This window comes from Callorhinchus milii, unplaced genomic scaffold (assembly GCF_018977255.1).
Source record: "Callorhinchus milii isolate IMCB2004 unplaced genomic scaffold, IMCB_Cmil_1.0 Scaffold2, whole genome shotgun sequence".
Lineage (NCBI taxonomy): Eukaryota > Metazoa > Chordata > Chondrichthyes > Chimaeriformes > Callorhinchidae > Callorhinchus > Callorhinchus milii.
In genome coordinates, this window is record NW_024704743.1 from 125,365,414 (window position 1) to 125,381,754 (window position 16,341).

Sequence of the window (16,341 nt, forward strand, 5' to 3'; positions counted from 1 at the left end):
CTTATCCAGTCTTCGAGACGTCTCAGAATATGCTGTAAATTCTAGTGGCTGTGTATTTTGTGGGTGAATCGCGAATTGTGCACAGCAGCGTCCCACAAAGAGTTTTGGATTGAGTGACTTTTTTTTTAAAAGGGATTATTACCCCTGGAAAAGTGATCCACCAATCGACTAACCACCAGGTTCCTACTTCTGCTGGGTAAAAGAGATGTGTGGAATAAGGAAACTTGCCCAGGAATTGAACCCATGACCTCTCACTTGCGAGGCAAAGCCTCTAACAGCTGAGCTACAGGACTCTATAATTTTCCATTTCCTGTATGGTGGGAGGCAATGGGCTGGATCCAGAAATCAAGGAGAACCTCCACACGTCAGAATTGGGAAAGTTCTACACCTTGTGATTCCACTCAGTTCCGTCAATATGAAGACAATGACAATAGATATTTTTTCACATAAAACAACTCCCCATTTTTTTTATCAAACAAGAAAATAGTGCAACATTTCAATTTTTCACAAACACATTTAAACCATTGCATTTTTTTTCCCTCCAACGTTTTTGTCTTAGCACTTGAAAAGGAATTTCAATTCTCTTAAGTTTGTTTGTAAAATGTTACAAAAAAAAACTGTCCAGTGATGTACAATTGCTCCTAAAATACCTTCAGCTTCTATTGTTGGCAATTCTGTCATCACGAAAAACACCCTCCGGCCAAGGCAGAAAGTCTGTGCTTGTTTCTTCAAAATTAAATAATCCGGATACAAAAAAAACAACTGTTTACCAAATGCTCTAATTTACTAAGTGGAAGTTGTGTTGTTAGAATCAATGTATCATGTGTTTGTTTCCCTCAGAGACAGACAGACAGACTTGTTTTGGTTTTACTCAAACGGTTGCAGTTCCCACTGATTAACCTTGTGCCAGGATGCTTGGCCCAGTCTGGCCGTCCTCTGCCTCAATTCAGGAGTCTGTGCCGACTGTCAAATGATTTTTTCTGTGTGCGTTTCCTTCCCTTTGAATGGGACAACTGTACAATCTGCATTGTTCTGCTGACAATGGTGTCTATTTTCCTCGTGTGCAGAGGGAGCCGTGCTGTGCTGGTGCTGGTGCTGGAAGAAGGCTGAGCCTGGATAGCGCCCCATCACCTCGCTGTATGTGGGGGGTGGGCCCTCCATCAGCCCGTTACTGCTGGAGTTGGTGGCACTGATGCCCGAGTTGTTGCTGGGCGGGCAAGGACCCCCGTTGTACACTGACATGTCTATCAAATCACTGTCAAAGATGGTTCTGTTGGGTGGAGCCCGAACTGACTCCCGGTTCAGTTCCATCTGCTGCTCCGGGTCTCTAAGCTGCAGAGTACACAGCCCCTGATAGGGGGGCGGCTCCTCGCCATCCCACAGTGAGATGGTGGGGGGGAAATCGATCTCATGGTGTAAGTAGGGGTACGTGGGCTGGAAGTGGCTGAAGCGGTCCCTCTGCATGAACGGTGAGGCCGAAAACCTGTCCCTCGATCTCGGAGAATACATCAACTGAGGAGACAGGAAACACCTTATGGTGGAAGCTGCACTGAGGTAATAAATTATTATAATATAGTAAAACATTGTATATTATAATATAGTAAAATATAGGTTTATTATTGATTATTATATCCAATACAGCAATAGATGCACGGTTCGTATCTGCCATTTAACAATAGTCAATAATTTTTAGCAACATATAATAATAATAATCCTTGCATTTGATACAGCGCCTTATCAAGTTATTGAGACTTCTCAAAGCGCTTCATAGAATATACTGTAAAGTGAATTAATTGTATATTTTGCGGACGAAACGCAGCTGCCAATTATCCACAGCAATGACAAACAGTCGTGGATTGAGTGACCAAATGATTATGACTTTGTCTTTTTAAATTAATTTTTGTGATGATTTTCACAGTAAAATCGTGTTATAAGTTAAAATAAAAAGTTGGTTTTATAGTACATGAAAATTACCTGACAGCTTATGTGGATTGAGTTACCAATTTATTGAGGCCTTCCAAGGCTTTGCACCTCCCTACCTCTGACCTGCTGACCCCCTATCAACCTGTCCACTGTCTCCACTAAGCGGGCTCTGGTCTGCTCCATGTCTCCCACCCGACCCTCTCTACCATCGGTGGCCGGGCTTTCAGCCTCTCTGCCCCCACACTCTGGAACGCCATCCCACAATCCCTTCACCTCGCCCCCTCGCTCGCCTCCTTCAAGGCCGGACTCAAGACCCTCTACTTTGACTGTGCCTTCGGCCACCCTCCTACATCCCTTGCCCTCCACCAGCCCCACCCCCCAGCTCTGGTCCAAATCACTGACTGCCCAGCGCCCGACAGGAAAGGCACTGTACAAATGTCATTTTGTATTATTATTATTATTTTTGGAAGAGATAATTACCCCCCAAAAATCACAGAAATGTAATTAGGCAAACATTTCTTGAATGTTTTAGGTTGCATGTATAGAGGCTAAACATTACCATTAAAAACTTAAATACTGTTTAGCCATTTTTAAGCAAAGTGCAATTGGATTTCCAAAGGACTCAAAACTGTTGTGCAATAAACATTTGGGCCTTTTCATAAAGGAATGCTTTTGGGAAGATATTTATGGAAATATAAAGCATGTAATTACAGAACAATCTCCTGGTGTGGTGCTGTGATATCTATATGAACATATTCAGTGATATCCTATTACATGCTTCTAGTTAACATACCTCTGCAGGGCAGTGGCGAGACACTGTGCTTTCTGACGGACATAGACACCCTTCCTATTAAAAAGAAGAAAACATTAGATAACGTGTCGAGACAAAGTGAAAAGCAACGTCCACAACACCCAAAAAAAGAAAAGTCTGCCCAGGTTTGGCCTGTCATTGATGACCAGACGATGGCAGCCGAGCTGTGAGCCGTTCATGTGACAAACCCAGACATCGTCTCAAGTGCAACATGAGACACGCTGACGCAGCAGCAATTTTGTTCGATGTTAAACAGGAAATCAGAGCAGGCGGCTCCTTGGCTTGGCCTCGCCAGGTTACAGCAGACTGTTTCCTGTCAGTAAGACGATTCTTTACCACTTGCTGAATTCACCTAAAACGATGTGAAATGGCTCTTGATTTACTATTTCGGTGGTACTTACATCATACGCTTGTAAATGCCCAAATCTTCAGTGTTTGATGAGGATTTTATAATAAACCTGAGTTCTGATTATTCTAATTGTAAGAATTTTCTCACATTCAAAGTTTTGTATTTTTGATATTGATATAAAAACAGTATGAATTTAATTTCAATATTCAATAAAATATGATCAATTCAATTTGGTCACTCAATCCACAGCTGTGTGTGGGATGCTGCTGTGCACACACATATACGAGGGTAATAGTAAGGAGGAGGGACGTGGTAGGTATATAATGGTCTGAGCTGGAGTGAACACAGTGACTGAATGGCCTTCTGTTCTACAGTATGTATGAGCATATTCCAGAGCTTGTATTTCTATTCCCCCCTTGGATTAATATTGTAATTTTCCAGCTATTTCCTCTGTGTCTGACAGAATTTGCACCACATGAGACTTGATTAGACCCTAAGTGCAGACTGTGCAGCCTTGTTAGCCACTAAGGTATCTGGAGGCAGCAGTTAGAGTAATGTCCATCTGCCTTGTGTGCAGCAGAATCATGTGATGCGCTGGAGAACTTAAGTGTGAAAGATACAACTTGAGTGGTTGCTGTGAGGTTTCTGTAGCTGAGGGAGACAGCACATCACATCATTGCCGATTTGATCTGGGATCCTGAGTCTCTTGGGACACCCAGGGTCAGGCACTGGGAGTCCTGCAGACTGTAGTCTCAAGAAGCTCTGCTCATCGGGTCTTAAACTGAGCAAAAGGGACAGATTCCAATCTCTGTCCAGAGTCCATCCCGGTCAGTCTGTGTTTGACACAAAGGGCTTCGCAGGGTTAAGTGTAAAGTGGAGTGATTGTGTCTTTTGTGGGATAATAATAATAATCTTTGCATTTGATAAAGCCCCTTATCATGTCTTTGAGATGTCTCAAAGCGCTTCACAGAATATACTGTAAAGTGAAACAAAAACAGAAGTCGCTGGGAACACTCAGCAGGTCAGGCAGCATCTATGGAGAGAGGAAAGTGTTTCAGGTCCACGACCCTTCATCAGAACTGGGGTATGTTGGGAGGGAGAGGCTTTTAAGGGTTAACAGAGACGGGGGAGGAAGACAAAGGAGAAAATGGGGTAGAGGACAGGGGATGATGGGCTAATCTGACAAAGGGTCGTGGACCCGAAACGTTGACTCACTTTCTTTCTCTATAGATGCTGCCTGACCTGCTGAGTGTTCTCAGTGACTTTGTTTTTGTTTCATATTTCCAGCCTCTGCAGTATTTTGTGTTTTGTTTATACTGTAAAGTGTATACTGTAGACTGTATATTTTGTGGGCGAAACGCAGCAGCCAATGCCACAAGATGCTCATTTACAAATAGCAAAAGTAGTAAAACTAACAAAAGAAACCCCACAATAGCTTTGTTCTAACCTCTTTACAGCATGAAACATTCCCCTGGTTTCCTAATCCAGTACCACATGTGACCTCAGATCCTTTCACTCGTGTGAAATTGTCAAAATATAAAAAGTCAACTTAATTTCCTTTTCATGAACTGAGGCTTTCCCAAGTGGTTGCTCCATAATAATATTAATAACATCATCAATAATAATATAATGACAACAATAATAATAATAATCCTTACATTTGATATAGCGCCTTATCACATCGTTGAAACGTCTCAAACCACTTCACAGAATATACTGTAAAGTGTAGTGACTGCGTATTTTGTGGGCAAAACGTGGCAGCCAATTGCGCACAGCAGTGTCCTACAAACAGCCGTGGATTGAGTGACCAAATTATTTTTAATTAATTTATTTATTAAAGGGATTATTACCCCCAGAAAGTGAACACCTGGGTTCCTACTTAAGGCTAGGTAAACAGAGGTGTTTGGAGTAAGGAAACTTGCTTAAGATTTCACCCTACCCTGGAATTGAACCCGGTCCTCTCACTTGCGAGGCGAGTGCTCTAACCAATCAATATGCTCCACTCATAATCTCTCTCAAAAGTTTTTCAACAATTTTCCCTGAATATTGCACTCGGGTATTTCTCTCAACCCTTTTTAAAATGAACTTGTCTGTGGTGTATTTTCTATTCTACTCTCACCTTCATAATATTGTGCAGAAGCATTGCCTGTTTCAGGCCTAATCTGCAGTCTGCCTTTATCAGCCAGTGTGCTGACAAGCAGAGAAGCAAAGACCGTAAGTATTGATGCCAACAGAGCCAAAGGGCCTCATCATTAGTACTGCCTAAGTGAGCTAACGTGCAACAACATTCAGAGACGAGTCACAACCTCAGGGTTTGCGGTATCTTGTGAATTGAGCACCAGTAGTCAATCACATTAATCCAGAGGCCAAACAGGAGGCTTCTCAAACATGGTGTCTGAGGCCCTGCGTCACTTTGAGCAGCAGTTACAAAGCTGTGTTGTGAGGAAATGGAGTCAGTCTGGAGAAGGAATTCCTCCAGTCCCCTGGAGACACTGACTGGGCTTATAGAAAAGTGCTTCCTTCTGAGGTCACTGCTCGAGCTCAGCATCAGCCTCTGGTTTACAAGCTGCTTCTCTCCACCATGATAGGAAATGTGGGCCCAGTAAAGCTCATTATAGTCATAAAGCACAGTAAAGCTCACGTCAGTTGGTCAGTACGAGCTGTTAAAGGAAGGGCCTTCCAACAAAACAACTTGCAATTATATAGCGCCCATCAAGCGGGGAGCGTCCTGGAGCGCTTCCAGGAACTTACAAAGATCAAAGTTTAATTTCACGTGTTTATGGGATGTTACCTGCACATTAGTTTCACGTTTGCTTTGATAACAACTTACATTTGAATTCTAATCAACCAATCATCTTGTGAAGGTTCTCCAGACATTTATTTGCATCAGTAGAATACAGTAGAATCTCACTAATCCGGTCACTCAATTGATTGGGCAAAAGTGACTGATTACTGAAACAGGTCGGGTGATGCAGGTCACTGAGCTAATGCTAAGGGCATTGGCAATGGGGGAGGTGGTGGGGGGGGCTGAACATTCAACAACCGTACTTTGGAGTCCTGTAGCTCAGTGGTTAGAGCACTCGCTTTGCAAGTGAGAGACCTGAGTTCAATTCCAGGCAGAGGGCGAAACCTTGGGCAAGTTTCCTTACTCCACACAGAGCCTAATAATAATCCTCCAAAACCAAAAACAATAATAAATTGGTCATTTTCAATCTACGACTGTTTGTGGGACATTGCTGTGCGCAATTGGCTGCCGCGTTCGCCCACAGATATACAGTCAATTCACTTTACAGTGTGTTCTGTGAAGCGGTTTGGGACGTCCTCCCGACGTGAAAAGCGCTACATCCACACGATGTAGGAAAGAGATCCACATCCACACGGAGGACTCCACACGATGCAGGAAAGAGATTGATGCTAAGATTAAGACGTGACCATAATAGATTCGAATCTTGTCCTAAAGTCACTGGTATACTCGTGGCTGTTGTTAACAGGTCCATTCCGGTCAAATGATGAGTTTGAAGAATTGATTGTCTGAATTGCTGAGAAGTTTTCCCTCTGGTCCTGATTTGAAGGACGAGGGGAAAGGAATTACTCTCTCAAAGTGGAAAGTACCTAAAGTGCCTGAGGGATTTATTAAAAAGCTTTACTCGGGTCTCAGGCCATTTGGAGAACAATTGAATTAGTAACTTAAGTTTGTGATTAATAATAATCTTTGCATTTGATACAGCGCCTTATTACACAATTGAAATGTCTCAAAGCACCTCACAGAATATACTGCAAAGTTGAGTGACTGTATATTTTGTGCGCAAAACACGGCAACCAATTACGCACAGCAGCGTTCACAAACAGTCATAGGTTGAATGAACAAATTATTATTATTTTTAAAATTATATTTTATTATGATTTTCACAGTAAGATGTTGTAGGTTAAAATAAAATGTTAGTTTGACAGCTGGGGCACTCTTAGTCACAAAAACAGAAGTCTCAGGGAACACTCAGCAGGTCACGCAGCATCTATGGAGTAATATACCAGCAGGGAAACCACTAACACTAATATACCAGCAGGGAAACCACTAACACTAATATACCAGCAGAGAAACCACTGACACTAATATACCAGCAGGGAAACCACTGACACTAATATACCAGCAGGGAAACCACTGACACTAATATACCAGCAGAGAAACCACTAACACTAATATACCAGCAGGGAACCACTAACACTAATATACCAGCAGAGAAACCACTGACACTAATATACCAGCAGGGAAACCACTGACACTAATATACCAGCAGGGAAACCACTGACACTAATATACCAGCAGGGAAACCACTGACACTAATATACCAGCAGGGAAACCACTAACACTAATATACCAGCAGGGAAACCACTAACACTAATATACCAGCAGGGAAACCACTAACACTAATATACCAGCAGGGAAACCACTAACACTAATATACCAGCAGGGAAACCACTAACACTAATATACCAGCAGAGAAACCACTGACACTAATATACCAGCAGAGAAACAGATTCACACTTGTTTTTATTTTGAGAAACTCCAGAACCGGTCGTTATTGGTCTGAGACGCTGCCCTGCATTGTGATTGTGATTGTCCCATCGCTGTCACTTTCCTCCATAAACTGCTGCCAATTCCAACAATTTCAATCAAGACGACATGGGAATCCGTGTGCGGTTTGTTTCTTGAATTGTCGGCCAACCTAATCTGTGAAGCGCTTTGAGACGTCTGGAAGATGTGAACTCCTCCCCTGTAAAACTACCAATCACTGTAAAACTAGTGGCCTGGTGCTGCCTGGAAGCAAATACAATCAGCGTTTCTCCCACAGAACACACAGTCACTTCACTTTAGAGTATATCCTGTGAAGCGCTTTGAGACATCTCAATGACGTGATGATATCAATTGCAAGGATTATTATCATCATAATATAATTTACATATGTACGTGAAAGGTATTATACAATGTAAAATATTGTACGGAGGAGTTGTGCCTCTAAGCACTTCGCAATGCTACGTGGGCACCTGAGCTGAGAAAGGGGGCGGAGAGGGTGGGCAGAGGGAGAGGAAAGGGAGAGGGTGGGTGGGGAGAGGAGGTGGGCAGAGGGAGAGGAAGGGGAGAGGGTGGGTGAGGAGGTGGGGGGGTGGAGAGAATGGGGAGAGGGTGGTGCGAGGTGGGGTAGAAGCTGTGGAGAGGGAGGGCAGAGGGGCAGGAGAGGAAATGACCAAAAGCACGTCCAAAAGATGAATGGAGACAGGATCTGAATGTGGGGAGGGAGGGAGGGAGGGAGGTGGAGGAACTCTGGGATGGAGTTCCACACAGTGGGGCAGCATATGGGTGAAAAGGTCACCCCCTGGTGGTGTGGCGGGGCTGAGGGAGGAGTGTAGGAGGGGCTGAGGGAGGAGTGTAGGAGGGGCTGAGGGAGGAGTGTAGGAGGGGCTGAGGGAGGAGTGTAGGAGGGGCTGAGGGAGGAGTGTAGGAGGGGCTGAGGGAGGAGTGTAGGAGGGGCTGAGGGAGGAGTGTAGGAGGGGCTGAGGGAGGCGTGTAGGAGGGGCTGATGGAGGAGTGTAGGAGGGGCTGAGGGAGGAGTGTAGGAGGGGCTGAGGGAGGAGTGTAGGAGGGGCTGAGGGAGGCGTGTAGGAGGGGCTGAGGGAGGAGTGTAGGAGGGGCTGAGGGAGGAGTGTAGGAGGGGCTGAGGGAGGAGTGTAGGAGGGGCTGAGGGAGGCGTGTAGGAGGGGCTGAGGGAGGCGTGTAGGAGGGGCTGAGGGAGGCGTGTAGGAGGGGCTGAGGGAGGAGTGTAGGAGGGGCTGAGGGAGGCGTGTAGGAGGGGCTGAGGGAGGCGTGTAGGAGGGGCTGAGGGAGGCGTGTAGGAGGGGCTGAGGGAGGCGTGTAGGAGGGGCTGAGGGAGGAGTGTAGAGGGGCTGAGGGAGGAGTGTAGGAGGGGCTGAGGGAGGCGTGTAGGAGGGGCTGAGGGAGGAGTGTAGGAGGAGCTGAGGGAGGAGTGTAGGAGGGGCTGAGGGAGGAGTGTAGGAGGGGCTGAGGGAGGAGTGTAGGAGGGGCTGAGGGAGGAGTGTAGGAGGGCTGAGGGAGGAGTGTAGGAGGGCTGAGGGAGGGTGAGGCAAGGCTGTGAAGGGACAGTGAAGATCTCTGGGGCTGGGGAGCCAGTGGAGCTGACCGGGGGGGGGGGGGGGGAGAGCTGGTACAGGAGAGGACATGGGCTCGAGGGTTGTGTGGGAACTACTGTTCAGGGACACTTAATAATCCTTGCATTTGATATAGCGCTTTTCACGTCGGGAGGACGTCCCAAAGCGCTTCACAGAACACACTGTAAAGTGAATTGACTGTATATTTGTGGGCGAACGCGGCAGCCAATTGCGCACAGCAATGTCCCACAAACAGTCGTAGATTGAAAATGACCAATTTATTATTGTTTTTGGTTTTGGAGGGATTATTATTAGGCTCTGTGTGGAGTAAGGAAACTTGCCCAAGGTTTGGCCCTCTGCCTGGAATTGAACTCAGGTCTCTCACTTGCAAAGCGAGTGCTCTAACCACTGAGCTACAGGACTCCACTTACTAGAAGAGGAAGTCTCTACCAACATCAAAACATCTCGTAACACTGCATTGCAGTCATTTTGCACACAGCTAAAATCCCACAAACAGCCATGAGGTCAAAGGCTAATTTATCTGGAAGGTTGTTATGTAGGACACTGGAAGAAACTCACTTCTCAAAGAATATCACGGAGACTTTCAACATCCATCTGAACAGGCAGACAGAACCTCGGCATAACTGTGGAGAGTCCACCAAAACCCTCACACACGCTTTCATTACATCGAGGCTCGACTATGCAAACTCACTGCTTGTCGGCCCCCAACTCCTCCCTCCACAGACTGCAGATCATCCAGAACTCTGCAGCCAATGTCCTCTCCCGCACCAAACTCTATGACCCTATCACCCCCATCCTCACCCGACTCCACTGGCTTCCCATCACACAGAGGGTACAGTTCAAGATCCTGGTCCTCACCTTCAAAGCCCTCCATGGCCTTGCTTTCCCCGACCTCTTACCACCTCCTAACCCCCTACCATCCTGCTCACTCCCTCCGCTCAGTGGGCTCCGGCCTGCTTCACATCCCCTATCTCGCTCACCCCACCATTGGTGGGCGAGCCTTCAGCCACTCTGCCCACACCCTCTGGAACTCCATCCCACAGTCCCTCCGCCTCACCCCCTCCCTCACCCCCTCCCTCGCCTCCTTCAAGACACATCTCAAGAACTTCCTCTTCGACTGTGCTTTCGATCTCCCTGCTTCCCTGCGTGGAGTCCTGTAGCTCAGTGGTTAGAGCACTCGCTTTGCAAGCGAGAGACCTGAGTTCAATTCCAGGCAGAGGGCGAAACCTCGGGCAAGTTTCCTTACTCCACACAGAGCCTAATAATAATCCTCCAAAACCAAAAACAATAATAAATTGGTCATTTTCAATCTACGACTGTTTGTGGGACATTGCTGTGCGCAATTGGCTGCCGCGTTCGCCCACAAATATACAGTCAATTCACTTTAGTGTGTTCTGTGAAGCACTTTGGGACGTCCTCCCGACGTGAAAAGCACTATATCAAATGCAAGGATTATTATTATTATTATCCCCCCCCTGCCCTCCACCCTCCCCGAACCTGACCCCCAACTCGGGTCCATAACTCTGTAAATCCAGCCCCTTGGGACGTCCTCCGGACGTGAAAGGCGCTTCACAAATGTAATTTTGTTGTTGTTGTTGATAACAAGTTAAGTTTTGATTGTGAAATCCACAATGATCAAACCGCTGCTTACAGTAACTCTCTGCGAGTTTGCATTTGAAGGATGGCCACTGGAGAGGTCTCTGTAGAACGTTACTCCAGCAAGTGAGCTCCTTCAGGCAACGTGTGTTTAAGGAGAAAAATCAGAAAATTGAAAAATGATTTTATGTCTGTAATAATAAAAAGGATGTTGGAATAATAAATTCAGGGCTATAGGGACTGTGCAAATTCACACAACTTCACAGTGTAAAATTGACATGCATTCTAACATCTAAAGTGGAAATAAAGACCAAAATTGAAGGGCTCCTTGATGCTCAATGGAAAATATATAGTCACTACACTTTACAGTATATCAGGTGAAGCACTTTCAGATGTATCAACAAAGTGATCAGGCACAATATCAAATGCCAGGATTATTACATTATTATATTAAGATGTCCTTCAGTGCCGGAAGTTGTATTTTCGATTCCAGGCAAATGGCCTCAAAAATCCCTGGACAAGGTGGGGGCGAAGTTCAGACAGGATTCTCACTCCAGATTGTAAACCTTCCCATTAAGTGGAATGATGTTTGGAACATAGCAACAACGGACTCTTTAACGGACTTCATCCAGATAAAGGGTCAAACGAAAATGTTAAGCTACAGGAGTCCTGTAGCTCAGTGGTTAGAGCACTTGCTTTGCGAGCGAGAGGCGAGAGACCTGGGTTTGATTCTTGGCAGCGTGAAACCTTGGGCAAGTTTCCTTACTCCACACACCTAATAATAATCCCTCAAGAAAAAAATAATAAATGGTCATTTCAACCCACGACTGTTTGTGGGATGCTGCTGTGCGCAATTCGCTATGTTCCATGATAGGGAGCCAGTGGGGCTGGCGAGGGCTGGGGTGATGGGGTACAGGGGTTAGTGTGTGTGATAGGGAGCCAGTGGGGGCTGGCGAGGGCTGGGGTGATGGGGTACAGGGGTTAGTGTGTGTGATAGGGAGCCAGTGGGGGCTGGCGAGGGCTGGGGTGATGGGGTACAGGGGTTAGTGTGTGTGATAGGGAGCCAGTGGGGGCTGGCGAGGGCTGGGGTGATGGGGTACAGGGGTTAGTGTGTGTGATAGGGAGCCAGTGGGGGCTGGCGAGGGCTGGGGTGATGGGGTACAGGGGTTAGGGTGTGTGATAGGGAGCCAGTGGGGCTGGCGAGGGCTGGGGTGATGGGGTACAGGGGTTAGTGTGTGTGATAGGGAGCCAGTGGGGGCTGGCGAGGGCTGGGGTGATGGGGTACGGAGGTTAGTGTGTGATAGGGAGCCAGTGGGGGCTGGCGAGGGCCGGGGTGATGGGGTACAGGGGTTAGTGTGTGTGATAGGGAGCCAGTGGGGCTGGCGAGGGCTGGGGTGATGAGGTGTGTGTGATAGGGAGCCTGGCGAGGGCTGGGGTGATGGGGTACAGGGTTTAGTGTGTGTGATAGGGAGCCTGGCGAGGGCTGGGGTGATGGGGTACAGGGTTTAGTGTGTGTGATAGGGAGCCAGTGGGGGCTGGCGAGGGCTGGGGTGATGGGGTACAGGGGTTAGTGTGTGTGATAGGGAGCCAGTGGGGGCTGGCGAGGGCTGGGGTGATGTAGAAGGAAACTAAGCAGAGAGCGAATGTTCTCCTCACCCACAAGGAGCAAAACTATTCAGAGAATGAATCACTTTGCTCTCTAGCACAGCTTGTAAATAATACAATAACAGCACTTTTACAGTCTGTGCCAGGTCTCTGTAGGAAATCTTGCAAAGACCTTAGAGACTGGCAACTGTATGTTGAGCTGATCTTGTGAACTTTCCTGGTTGAGAGGCATTTGTTGAAGCCTGGGAACAGATCACCAACTTGCTCTTGATTTAGGAATATTGCGCAGAAGAAAGGGGAGATGCAATAATAATAATTAATCTTGCATTTTATACAGTGCCTTATCATGTTTCTGTTTATCACAAACCCTTATGGAAGAATCATTTGTAAATGATAACGTCTTTCTCTCTTACACTGCTGTTTTTACAACATGTAATAAATAATATGGTTCCAAAATAATCCAAAAAAAAATAATAAATTGGTCATCTTCAATCCACAACTGTTTGTGCGACGCTGCTGTGTGCAATTGGCTGCCGTGTTTCGCCCACAAATATACAGTCAATTCACTTTACAGTATATTCTGTGAAGCGCTTTGAGACATCTCAATGACGTGAAAAGCGCTGTATCAAATGCAAGGATTATTATTATTATTATTAAAAGGCAGTGAAACCCCTTTTCTCCCACTGGAGGCCACACCATTACCTACTGGCCACGTTAGTGTCAATGTCACGGTCGTGCTGGTGCAATACGTTTCCATGTTTTGAAGAGTGCGGTTCCCCATGAAATTAGACATAAAATACAAGACTTGGAGCATTTCCAAAATAAGGCTTTGTAATTTGCAGCTGATAAGCTGGGGGGAAACTGGAATCAGAGGAGGCAGCAAAGATCTTCCAAAGACAGTTTCACATGGGCTGATAACTGTCAAATGAAGTTTTATACAATAAATACAATATACTATGATAATAATAACTCTAGTAGTTGAAGAAGACCTGATAAGGCGCTATATAAGTGCAAGGAATTATTATTATACAGCGCCTTATCATGTCTTCGAGACGTCTCAAAGCGCTTCATAGAATATACTGTAAAGTGAATTGACTATATTTTGTGGGCGAAACGTGGCAGCCAATAGTGCCCAACAGCGTCCCACAAACAGTCATGGATTGAAGTGACTAATTTTTTTTAAGGAATTATTACCCCCGGAAAAGCAATCTGTCAATCCACTAACAACCGAGTTCCTACTTACTGCTGAGTAAACTGAGGTGTGTGGAGTAAGGAAACTTGCCCAACATTTCACCCTGCTGGGAATCAAACCTGGCCTCTCGCTTGTGAGGCAAGTGCTCTAACCACTGAGCCACAGGACTCCACAGAATATACTGTAAAGTGTAGTCACTTCAATCCATGACTGTTTGTGGGACACTGTTGGGCACTATTGGCTGCCACGTTTCGCCCACAAATATACAGTCAATTCACTTTACAGTGTGTGTTCTGTGAAGCGCTTTGGGACGACCTCCTGACGTGAAAAGCGCTATATCAAATGCAAGGATTATTATTATTATTATTATTTTATGGGTGAAACGTGGCAGCCAATTGTACACAGCAGTGTCCTACAAACAGTCCTATACTATATTTAGGAAGAAATAATAGGAAACGTGAACGTTATGAATGGGCAGAACGTGCTGAGGAGAAAGCTGAAATATCTCAGGGTTTGAGTTGATTTATTGCTTACTATGTCATAACAGTGTGAGGCTGCAACACACCAGACAAACAGCCTATATTGCTAAATCAGTTGAGTTTAGATCCTCCTACATCACACTCAAATAATAGCAATAATAAGAATACTCCTCATTTTTGATATAGCGCCTTTCATGTCAGGACAACGTCGCAAAGTGCTCAACAGTATTTTTACAGTAAAGTGGACCCACTGTGTATATTTTGTGGGTGAAGCTAAACAGTGCTCTAGTCAGACTGTGACTTAGAGTAAGTAACCCATACAATTCTGCTGACTGCTACATACCCTGCCTTGGGCCAAGAGGCAAAGAAGATGGGAGGAGAGCAATGAGGATGATTCCCGTTGCTAAAGCAATGATTTATGAGCAATGATCAGACAAGCTAGGGGCTCTTCAGCCTTAAGAAGTCTCAGAGAGAACCTCATAGTAGGGAAATCTGGAACTCTCTCTCCCCGAAAAGGCTGTGGATCCATTAACATTTTCAAGACCGAGGTGGATAGATATTTATGAGGTCAGGGTATCAAGGGATATGGGGCAAAGGTGAGAAATTGGATTTGAGGTACAGATCAGCCTGATCTTATAGAATGGCGGAACAGGCTCGAAGGGCTGAATGGCCTCCTCCTGTTCCTATGTTCCTATAACTTTACATTTGTGTATTACCATCCACCTCTCTTGATGTTCCACACTCTCCGAGATACACTTCCACATGTGCAGGTCCCTCTCCAGTATCGCTCCCAATGGTGACTGTTTATGTGCTTCTATTGTCAGCTGTTTATCAGAACAACAGTGACCTCCACAATGGGGAGAAAAACTAGTGACAAACATGTCCCATGTGGTATATGAGCAGAAACACAAGCTGAACATCAAATAACCCACCTTAACTTGGCCTCAACCCGGATACAATTGGCCACGTGAAAGCTTATCCTTCATTACCCGCCCCTCATTATCAGACCCTCATTATCAGACCCTCATTGCCCGGCCCTCAGTGCCAAACCCTCATTGCCAGACCCTCATTGCCAAACCCTCATTGCCAGACCCTCATTGCCGGACACTCATTGCCAGGCCCTCATTGCCAGGCCCTCATTGCCAGACCCTCATTGCCAAGCCCTCATTGCCCGGCCCTCATTGCCCGGCCCTCACTGCCGGACCCTCATTGCCGGACACTCATTGCCCAGCCCTCATTGCCAGACCCTCATTGCCCAGCCCTCATTGCCAGACCCTCATTGCCAGATCCTCATTGCCAGATCCTCATTGCCAGACCCTCATTGCCCGGCTCTCATTGCCAAACCCTCATTGCCTGGCCCTCATTGCCTGGCCCTCATTGCGGACCCTCATTGCGGACCCTCATAGCCGGACCCTCATTACCTGCGACATGTGACCCTTGGCAGCAAGTGTTGACAGTTATTTGACTATTTAAGGGAGGGGGGGGTGGGGGGGGGAAATCCTATCTGAGCTCAACCCTGTCCTCACAAATATACACAAGCCAGGAACTTCCTGCATGAGCTCGGTCACTCAGCAGTGATCAGGAGCGAGAACTCAAGCTGGCTTTACCCACAATAGCTCACAGACACAAGGCCAAGTCTTGTCACCTTGATGGCATCCTGGCTCAGAACCTCATAACTTCTGGTTCAGCAACTTACTAGTTATCTATTCTTGAGCTGGTAAATAAATTAAATGTACATGCACCATTTTAGTCATGGAATCCTGTAGCTTAGCTTGGTAGTTAAGAGCACTCGCCTCTCAAGCGAGAGGATCTAGGCTTGGTTCCTGGGCAGGGGGAAATGTTTCCTTACTCCACTCGCTTCTGTTTACCAGCAGTAAGTAGGAACCCGGCTGTTTGTTGATTGACGGATCGCTTTTCCAGGGCTAATAATTCCGTCAAAATTTAAAATAAATAAACAACAATAATTTGGCCACTTAATCCATAACTGTTTGTGGGACACTGCTATGTGCAGTTGGCTGCCACGTTTCGCCAACAAAAATATACAGTCAAGTCACTTTATATTATATCCTGTGAAGCAACTGAGATGTCTTAAAGACGTGAAAAGACGCTATATCAAATGCAGGGATTATTATTATTATTATTATTATTTAGTCTCCCACATACCAAACAAAAGACATATGGACACAAAGTACCTGGAGCCATA

General features: G+C 46.1%; 1 protein-coding gene across 4 annotated transcripts in view; it reads right to left on the reverse strand.

The window, feature by feature from the left end:
• Positions 1–267: 267 nt before the first annotated feature.
• The window catches only part of LOC103190581 (low-density lipoprotein receptor class A domain-containing protein 4), a 212,702-nt gene continuing 196,628 nt past the window's right edge, over positions 268–16,341 (reverse strand). For all 4 annotated transcript variants that reach the window (XM_042331752.1, XM_042331753.1, XM_007911418.2 and 1 more), the window contains 2 exons: positions 2,717–2,770; positions 268–1,512 (listed from right to left, as the gene is read on the reverse strand). In XM_042331752.1, the coding sequence (XP_042187686.1) occupies positions 967–1,512; positions 2,717–2,770 (600 nt within the window). In that variant the 3' untranslated portion in view covers positions 268–966. The remainder of the gene's footprint in view (positions 1,513–2,716; positions 2,771–16,341) is intronic.